Here is a 10,630-nt window from a genome sequence, read left to right as displayed (position 1 = left end):
GTCAAAAAAAGGTTGGTTTTCAAAAAATGTGACATCCATACTTACAAAGAATTTACCCGAGCTAGGGTCATAACATTTTAAACCTTTTTGAGTTGGTGAAAAACCAAGAAAAATGCATTTAATTGCTCTAGGATCCAATTTTCCTCTAGCATGATCATGAACGTGTACAAAGGCAGTACACCCAAAGATTTTAGGATTTAGATGTGTGAAACATTTGTTCTCCGGAAAAAAAAATTTAAGTGTAGAAATGGGAGTTTTATAGCTAAGGATTTTGCTTGGCATTCTATTAATTAGATATGTAGCAGTTAACAAAGCTTCTCCCCAAAAACGTTTTGGAACATTCATAGAAAACATTATAGCTCGAGTAACTTCAAGTAGATGTCTATTTTTCCTTTCGGCAACTCCATTTTGTTGAGGTGTATAAACACAAGAACTCTGATGGATTTTGCCTTTTTCATTTAAAAACTCACCAAGGATTTTGTTAAAATATTCTCTACCATTATCAGTTCTCAAAATTTGAATACGGCTATCAAATTGAGTTTCAACCATTTTGTAAAAAATTTGAAAGTGTTTTCAGCCTCAGATTTATCCTTTAAAAGGTATATCCACATGTTTCTAGTGTGATCATCAATAAAGGTAATGAACCAGCGAGTGTTGGTTAAAGATTTTACATGAGATGGCCCCCAAATATCACTATGAATTAAAGCAAAAGGTTTAGAAGGTGTATATTTCAAAGTAGGAAAATGAGACCTTTTATGTTTTGCCAATTGACAGATTTCACATTGCAAAAAATCAATATTCTTATTATGAAACATAGAGGGAAACAAATGCTTTAAATAACCAAAACTTGGATGTCCCAAACGAAAATGCCACAACATAATGTCATCAGATACGGAAAATAAACTAGAACAAAGAGGTTTATGAATTTGTTTACTCTATGTGGTCTCGGATGTGAAGTAGTAGAGCCCTCCATTTTCTTCAGCACTGCCAATCATCTTCCCCGAACTTAGATCCTGAAAATTACAACCAGAAGGAATAAAAGTGAGTTTGCATTGTGAATCAGTTGTCAATTTATGAACGGATAAGAGGTTATAGGCAAGTTTAGGAACATGGAGAACATTAGAAAGAGTAATGGATGGTGATAAAATAATTGAACCTTTCCCAGCGATGGCTGAAATAGATCCATCTGCAATTTTCACTTTTTCATGACCAGAACAAGGATAATATGTATGGAAAAGATATGATGAGTCAGTCATGTGGTTTGTAGCACCAGAATCTAAAATCCAAGGATTGGAGTTTTCTAAGGTTGTTTTAAGGGCTGCTACATGAATACCTTTTTTAGCTAAGGTTGATGTTGATTGATGAGAGGACCACATCTTAAGCATTTGCTCTAAATATCCTTTAGTGAAAGAAGACTGATCTTGAGTTGATGAAGAGGCTCTAGGGCTGCTTGGCTGAGACTTGGGTGCCGTGGACTGAGAGGCTTGAAAGGCACCCTTGTTGTTGTTGTTGAAGGGCTGTGGAAGATCATCAGGTTTGCCGTGAAGCTTCCAGCACTTTGCTTTGATGTGCCCTATCTTTTTGCAGTACTCACAAGTTGGAGCATTGTTGTTGTAGCGGCCAGAGGAATTTCTTGGGTTCCGGTTGTTGTTGTTGTTGTTATTGTTGTTGTTGTAATTAGGCTTGGAAGACACCATTGCACTCGTTTCTTAATGTGTTGGTGCAGCCTCATTCTTTCCGGATCCCAGCATGACTTGGCGACGAGTTTCCTCTCTCCGGACTTCCGAAAAAACCTCCCGGGTTCTTGGGAGAGGGTCTCGGCCAAGAATCCTTCCTCTGACTTCATCAAGATCTGCATTCAAGCCAACCAAAAATTTAAAAACTCTTCCTTTCTCCACGAGCTTCTGGTACAAGGCGCTGTCCTTTGGGCAGCTCCACTCGTGGTTGCAATAAAGGTCTTCCTCTTGCCAAAGCATCTTCAGGTCGGTGTAGTACTTTGTCACTGACTTCTCGCCTTGTCTAGCCTTGCTCAATTGAGTTTCTATCTCAAAGAGTGTGCCAGCGTTGCCAAGATCAGAGTACGTCTCTCTAACCGCCGTCCAGATGTCACTTGCTGTAGGAAGAAAAAGATACGTCCTCCCTAGACCTGCATCCATAGAATTAATGAGCCATGACATAATCATGGAATTTTCAGCCTCCCAAACGCCATATTTGGCTGCATCTTCCTTCACGTCTGGTTTGGTTGTGATTCCAGACAAATAGCCAAATTTGCCTCTCCCTTGAACGAAGAGTTTGACTGATTGAGACCACTCCATGAAATTACTCCCATTCAATTTATGGGAAGTGATGGAATGAGAAGAATTGTCAACTGAGATAATAGGATTAATCCCAGGTTGAGAAGAGGAAGAATTTCCAGTAAAACTGGTATTATTGGACTCGGCCATGGTGTATGATCACGAGTACCTATATGTGTTTTAGGGTTTTGTGTAGCTCTGATACCATAAAAGTAAAACAGAGATAAAGAGATGTGCGGAAAATGATATTTCTCATTAGCATCAGACGTGTATTTATACACATTACAAGGAAAGAGAAATAAACAAATAAGGAAACCTAATCCTACTATACAAGGAAACAAATAATCAGCTGTTGACAACTAAGGACAGCTAAGAAAAACGTGTACAGCTAAGGGAATTAATCCCACACACTAATCAGCTCTAACTAACAAGGAGAAAAATAAAGCCCATCTAACAATCAACCTAATGGGCCTTTTAACAATGTTACACGTTAATTAGACTATTCTGGAGAGTATACACGGAATTAACATAATACTTTAACAAAACTCAATTTAATAGCCGGATACAGATTTTAAGAACTGATAATGGTAGAGAGTACTTTAATAAAATCCTTGGTGAGTTTTTAATTGAAAAAGGCATAATCCATCAAAGTTCTTGTGTTTATACACCTCAACAAAATGGAATGGTCGAAAGAAAAAATAGACACCTACTTTAAGTTACTCGAGCTCTAATGTTTTCAATGAATGTTCCAAAACGTTTTTGGGGAGATGCTTTACTAACTGCTGCATATCTAATTAATAGAATGCCTAGCAAAGTTCTTAGCTATAATACTCCCATTAAAACACTAAAAACATATTTTCCTGAAAATAAATGTTTCACACATCTTTCTCCAAAAATATTTGGGTGTACTGCCTTTGTTCGCATTCATAATCATGAACGAGGAAAATTGGACCCTAGAGCAATAAAATGCATCTTTCTTGGTTTTTCACCAACTCAAAAAAGTTTTAAATGTTATGATCCCAGCTCGGGTAAATTCTTTGTAAGTATGGACGTCACATTTTTTGAAAACAAACCATTCTTTGAGAAAAACTCTCTTCAGGGGGAGATAAATGGTAATGAAGAGTGTTTTTGGGAATTAAATCACACCTTGCCTAATTCTATACCTTTACCTACACGTGTGCCCAATGTTATTTCATCATCTAATGAAAATAGAACTGATTCAATTGAGGAACCAAGTACTGATATCCGTGTTAATTCAAGAGTGCAATCAGAGAATGAAGTAGAAACTCCAGCATTGTCATCATCAGAACCGAGCTCAGGCCAAGGTAACACATCTCATATCAGCCATAATTCACCCATAGCCATTGAAAGGAGTGATGAGTCAGAAAGCCTAGATAAGTCAGAAAGCATAGATGAGCCTATTGCACTTAGAAAAGGAACCAGAAATTGCACCACTAGAAAAGCCGAAAAGTTTCCCATGTACCCTTTATCTAATTATGTCTCATATCAAAACCTTTCTCCTACCTTTAGAGCCTTTACCACTAATCTTATGACTGATGAGGTTCCTAGTTCTATACATGAAGCTCTAAGTAGTCCTAAGTGGAAGGAAGCTGTTTTAGAGGAAATGAGAGCTCTTAAGAAGAATGAGACTTGGGAGATGACTGAGTTACCTAAGGGAAAACATATGGTTGATTGCAAGTGGATCTTTACTATCAAGTATAATGCTGAGGGAGTAATTGACAGGTACAAAGCAAGGCTGGTTGCTCGTGGGTTCACTCAAACCTATGGGCTTGATTATGAGGAGACCTTTGCTCCGGTTGCCAAGCTCAACACAGTCAGAGTTCTGCTCTCTCTTGCCGAATCTTGATTGGCCTCTACGACAATTTAACGTCAAGAATGCCTTCCTCAACGGAGAACTAGAAGAAGAGGTCTTTATGCAGCCCCCTCCGGGATTTGACCAGAATACAAATGGGAAAGTGTGTTTCCTAAAGAAGGCGTTATATGGGCTCAAGCAATCTCCACGAGCTTGGTTTGGCAGATTTACAAAGGCAATGAAGGATCAGCAATACACACAAGCCCACAGTGATCATACCATGTTCTACAAACACTCTCTAAATGGTAAACTCGCCATATTGATTGTTTATGTGGATGACATTGTGATGACAGGTGATGATGATGCTGAACTCAGCAAGTTGACAAGGTTCCTAGCTCAGCAATTTGAGGTGAAAGATCTAGGAAGCCTTAAATACTTCCTAGGTATGGAAGTTGCCAGATCATCAAAGGAGATTGCAATCTCACAAAGAAAGTACGTGCTTGATCTACTCAAGTGGACATGACTACTCGGCTGCAAACCTGCCTCTACTCCAATTGATCCAAACCATAAACTCTCAAAGTCAGATGGTGAGGATCCGGCAGATAAAGCAAGGTACCAAAGGTTGGTTGGAAAGCTCATTTACTTAGCTCACACTCGGCCTGAGATTGCCTACTCAGTGAGTCTTGTAAGTCAGCATATGCACAGCCCCTCCAATGATCATCTAGAGGCAGTGTATCGCATTCTTCACTACCTCAAAGGAAGCCCGGGAAAAGGAGTTCTCTTCAAAAAGAGTGAGGGGAGGCAGATTGAAGTATTCACAGATACTGATTATGCCGGGTGCTTAGATGACCGGCGATCAACCTCAGCATATTGTACCTTTGTGTGGGGTAATCTTGTAACATGGAGGAGTAAGATACAGGCTGTTGTGTCTCGGAGTAGTGCAGAGGCTGAGTTCCGAGCTTTGGCCCAAGGTATTTGTGAAATCCTCTGGATCAGAGGCATCTTGAATGAGCTACAAATCAAGTGTTGGAATTGATCTAGGGTTTAAGAAAAAGATTAAACGCTTCGGGAAGCGGCGGAATTTAAAAAAAAATTCTATACAAGTAAAAACAATTTTTACTAACCTAGACAAAGAGCAAGTACATGTAATTAAAAACTAATATGAGCTAGAAGTTTACTAACCTTTCTTGAAGCTTGAACTTTGAAGAAGCTTTTGGAAAGTTTGCAACGCTCGTCTCCCCTCGCAGCACGTCTCTCTTTCTTTCCTCGGCACCTCGAGCAACCACGAAAGTTTCTATCACTAAATCACTCGAAATAAAGGAATTAGTGAGTGGGCACATTTAAAGACTACGACTTAAGAACGAGTCTTGAAGTCGCAGAGCTAAACACTAGGTCGAGTGAGGACCTAGGTGCCAAAACAAGAAAAATCGAAAAATAAACTAGAGAGAGAGAGAGAGGAGTTTCGGCCAAAGTTCTAGAGAGAGAGTCTCTCAAATCTCTTAAACTTGGATGAATGAAATGTGAGGAAATGAGGCTCCTATTTATAGGAGAGGTCTCACCTTCAATAAGGTAATTTCCTCTTCTATAGAATATCACATATTCATGAGCAAAATAACCCTTATTTCCCACTTGAGAAACTCGGACAAACAAGGCTTCTAGAAGCCTTGATTTGTTTCCTATTTTGTTCATGGCTTGCCTTTTCTCTCAACATGGCCGAAGTTCCCTTATGCAAATTTGTTTCCTCTTTTTCTTTTGGCAAGTATCTAAATACATTTATGCACAAAATAAACTCTCCTATTTCTCTATAGGGTAGGCGCCCAACATGTCTCTAGAAGGAGCTTCTAGAAGCTTCTTCATTTATTCATGAGAACATGAAAAATGCCCATTAAGAATTTTCAATAAAACTCTTATGAAATGAAATTAACTCACAAGGCCCAATGATCAAGTCATGGCCGAGTGACATTAAGTCATCAAATGAACTTGTCAAAAAATTTATTGACATTCATTTCATCCTTTGTCTCAAAAGACAAAAATACCCTTTTAACTATTTTCGTTCTCGTTTTGACTTAGCTTCCAGTTTAACTATTCCTATCGATGTGATTCGTGACAGTGACCTCATGGACCCAAATGAACAAAGCTTGAGCTAAACACTTGGAAACAAAAGTTCACAAACCTTTTCAAGTTTAGCTTAATGCCAACTGACTCCACTAAAGAGCTGACACTGAAAATCTCTCGGTTCAAATGAATTTATTTTCTACTCAAGAATTCGACCTAATTATGATGAGCGGATCCACTTAATATTATCTATGTTTACCCTTCATGAATGTCATTAGCTAGTCGGGATTTACTAAATTACCATTTTACCCTTCTAGCTGTTATTTCCTCAACTCCTTTGTCGCTTGTGAATAAGTTAGAAACAATGTATTGACGAGGAGCTAACAAGTCACATTGTTTCATCCAAAAGAGTCAGGACTCAATTTGGACACTGGCCAGTTCATTTATTCACACTCCAAGGAACAAAGCATGAGGTGACATACATTGCATTTCAGCAATCTTGTACATGAATTCCATATCTATGAGAACTTCACAAAGTTACTCATGACATACTCACAACTTAGTACTTCACCAATAGGCCCTGTTCGGAATCACATAGTGAGTCCGAACTCTGACTTTCTCAAATGAGAATACTAAGGTGTGAAATGGCATGTCTCATTTCAGGATTAAGGTAAGCATGATGCAATTCATACATAGTGACTTCGAGACATAAGAGGTTAAATGGTTTGTTCTTATCTTGTCTCTAGAAGTGCACTGGTCAATTCAGTACCTTCGGAAGATACCTAGAAGAACTATAGAGTCTCCAACTCTCAATGCCTCATAACCAGACATCATATATTCTTCTAACAATCATACTGAGGTCAATAGTCCTTTGACCCTTAGATTGCGAATTTATCGTTTTAAGCAAACTACGAAGAGTTTGTTCATGCAAATCTACATTTGTCTCTTCGTAAGTTGTTAAGTTTGTTTATGGACTAAAAGACTAAGGTTTTATCATAAAGCTTCAAACAAAGAAAGAATGAATGAACGTTTCAACTTTATTAATGAATGAATAGGCAATTACAAGCAAGAGTCTTCATGAGACTTTATTACATCAAATGTACAATATAAAGATTACAACTCTTCTTGTGGGCACCATTGACAACAAACTCCCACTTGACTCAAAGAAGATGTGTCTAGTCTTTCATGCCTAATCCCTCACGATGTTGGTCGAAGACCTTGTTCTCTAGGGCCTTGGTGAATGGATCTGCGAGGTTGTCCACCGTTGAGATCTTCTTCACTTCCAGGTCTCCGCGCTGCACGATCTCTCGAACCAAATGGTATTTCCTTTCAATATGCTTAGAGCGCTTATGGCTTCTAGGTTCCTTTGAGTTAGCGACAGCCCCACTATTATCACAATAAAGGGTCATGGGCTCGTCGACGTTTGGAACCACTTCCAAATACTTAAGGAATTTTCTAAGCCATACAGCCTCTTTGGATGCTTCACAAGCAGCCACATATTCTTCTTCCATTGTGGAGTCAGCAATGCAAGATTGCTTAATACTTCTCCACACAACAGCTCCACCATTAAGGATGAACACAGATCCCGAAGTGGATTTCCTGGAATCCTTATCCGCTTGAAAATCGGAGTCGGTATATCCCGTCATAGTCAGGTCAGTACCTGAGTATGTAAGCATCAAGTTCCTAGTTCTTCGAAGATACTTAAGAACATGCTTAACAACAATCCAGTGCTCGGGTCCAGGGTTCGATTGGAAACGGCTAACTACGCCAACGGCGAAACATATATCAGGTCTAGTGCAAAGCATAGCATACATGAGGCTTCCTACGGTAGAGGCGTAAGGAATTTTCCTCATGTCTTCAATCTCTTGTGCAGTCTTGGGAGACTGGTCCTTAGAGAGTGAAACTCCATGCCTAAAGGGTGTTTGGCCCTTCTTGGAGTCTTGCATCGAGAAGCGATCCATTACCTTATCAATATAAGATGCTTGAGAGAGCGACAGGGTCCGGTTTTTCCTATCTCGAAAGATTTGGATCCCCAGAATGTACGCGGCTTCTCCTAGATCCTTCATATCGAATTGCTTTGCCAGCCAGACCTTAACCTCAGATAACTTACCCACGTCATTACCAATGAGTAGTATATCATCGACATATAGTACCAGAAACATAGCTTTACCTTTGTGTATTAACTTGTAAACACAAGGCTCATCTATTGACTGTTCAAAGCCAAAGCTCTTTACAGTTTCATCGAATCTAATATTCCATGACCTAGATGCTTGCTTTAATCCATAAATGGACTTAAGCAACTCACAAACCTTGGTATCTTGACCTTTTTCCACGAAACCGTCTGGTTGAGCCATGTAAATGCGCTCGTCAAGATTGCCATTCAGAAAGGCTGTCTTGACATCCATTTGCCAGATCTCATAGTCGAGAGCTGCAGCTATGGATAGGAGTATGCGGATGGATTTAAGCATCGTGACTGGCGAGAAGGTTTCTTCATAGTCAATCCCTTCTTGTTGGGTATAACCCTTCGCCACAAGTCGTGCTTTGAACGTCTCGACGTTCCCATCAGGACCCCTTTTCTTCTTGTATATCCACTTACACCCTAGGGGTTTAATCCCTTCAGGAAGGTCTACAAGTTTCCAGACATTGTTGACATACATCGAGTGCATTTCAACTTTCATGGCGTCAAGCCAAAGGTTTGATTCAGAACAAGCCATCGCTTGGCTATAGGAAACAGGGTCATCCATGTCGGAGACGGCTACAAGAGAGTCTCCATAAGACATGTACCTGTCAGGCTTTTGAGTAGCCCTCCCACTACGTCTAAGTACTACTTGACGAGATTCTGATGAGTTAGGTTGTGTTTCAGTTGGGGTAAGAACAGTTCTTACAGATTAGGTAGAAGCTTCCTCACCCAACTTTTCTTCAAGCACAATTTTGCTTCTAGGTTTTGCATCTTTCACAAAGTCCTCCTCAAGGAAACGAGCATTCGAGCTAACGAAAGTCTTATCGTCCTTGGGACTATAGAAAGTAAAACCTTTGGTTTCCTTTGGATATCCCACAAACAGGCACAATTCTGACCTACTAGCCAACTTGCTAGTCTTTTGCCTCAGCACGTGTGCAGGGCAGCCCCAAATTCGGATGCGGCCAAGATTCACTTTACGGCCAGTCCATCGTTCATAAGGAGTACCAGGAACCGTTTTGGACGGAACTTGGTTCAGAATATAGGCGGCTGTTTCAAGGGCATATCCCCAAAAGGAAAGTGGGAGTGATGAGTAACTCATCATTGATCTAACCATCTCCATAAGAGTTCGGTTTCTTCTCTCTGACACTCCGTTTTGTTGAGGTGTGCCAGGTGCGGTAAGCTGAGAAGTGATACCTTCTTCTTTAAGAAAGTCATCGAACTCTTCAGACATATACTCACCACCTCGATCAGATCGAAGGGATTTTGATCACTTTGCCAGTTTGCTTTTCCACTAAAGCCCTAAAGACCTTAAATACGTTAAAGGTCTCGGATTTGTGTTTAAGCAAATAGACAAACCCATATCGCGAGTAATCATCAGTGAAGGTAACGAAGTATTCGTATCCTCCACGTGCCTGTTGGCTGAGCGGACCACATACATCAGAATGTATTAGTTCCAGCAACTCAGTGGCTCTTCGACCCTTATCGGAGAAAGGTCGCTTAGTCATTTTTCCTTCTATGCAGGATTCACAAGTAGGTAGTGAACCTATTGCAGAGGTTTGGAGTGGACCGTCCCGCACAAGTCTCTTAATCCTATCTAGACTGATATGACCAAGTCTCAAGTGCCAGAGGTATGTTGATTTTGTTAGATCGGAGGATTCAGAAAGTTTGATCCTCTTTGGCTCCCTAATTAGATCGTTATCTATTTCGGTGTCTAAAAGAGAAGGTTGAGTGGGATAGATGTAAAAAAGACCATTCTTCATACATGCATCAGTGACAAAAGAATTAGAAAAAGAAATACGAATTCCATTCTTTATAAACTTTAAACAATAATTTTGCTCGAAAAGTTGAGCAACAGATATTAGGTTTTTCCCAAAGGAAGGAACATAATAAACATTATTCAAATTTAAAGTTCGATCTTCAAAAGATAGCGTCACGGATCCCACAGCCTTCGCAGACACCACGCTCCCAGCACCCCATTTGAAGCATAAGTCGCCATCCTCTAAGCTTTTGCTTTTCCTAAAACCAGTCAAGGAGCAGTAAATATGGTTAGTAGCAGCGGAGTCAATAATCCACGATAATACATTATTAGCTACTAAACAAGCTTCAGTAACAAGTACAATACCTTTTACTTTGGTTTTGAGGTAGGCAGGACAGTTCCTACGCCAGTGACCAGGCTCATTGCAGTGGTGGCCCTTGTCTTTAGACTTGTCCACCTTCGGAGCCTTTGGCGCCTTCTTCTTCGTTTGAACCTTAGGTTGGTTCTTCTTCTCGGCATTGCGAGGTCTCTTC

At 40.1% G+C, this 10,630-nt stretch overlaps 1 protein-coding gene across 1 annotated transcript; it reads right to left on the bottom strand.

Annotated features, from left to right (window-relative positions):
- Positions 1-1,709: 1,709 nt before the first annotated feature.
- LOC149383401 (uncharacterized) lies at positions 1,710-2,444 on the bottom strand. Its single transcript, XM_089627779.1, has one exon. It carries the CDS (start codon positions 2,442-2,444, stop codon positions 1,710-1,712), a length of 735 nt encoding a protein of 244 aa, XP_089483905.1.
- Positions 2,445-10,630: the final 8,186 nt, after the last annotated feature.

This window comes from Urtica dioica, chromosome 10 (assembly GCF_054948205.1).
Source record: "Urtica dioica subsp. dioica isolate 48M chromosome 10, U.dioica_male_clone48M_v1_H2, whole genome shotgun sequence".
NCBI lineage: Eukaryota > Viridiplantae > Streptophyta > Magnoliopsida > Rosales > Urticaceae > Urtica > Urtica dioica.
Note: the sequence above shows the minus strand (reverse complement) of the source record. Positions and strands in the feature narration are given on the sequence as shown.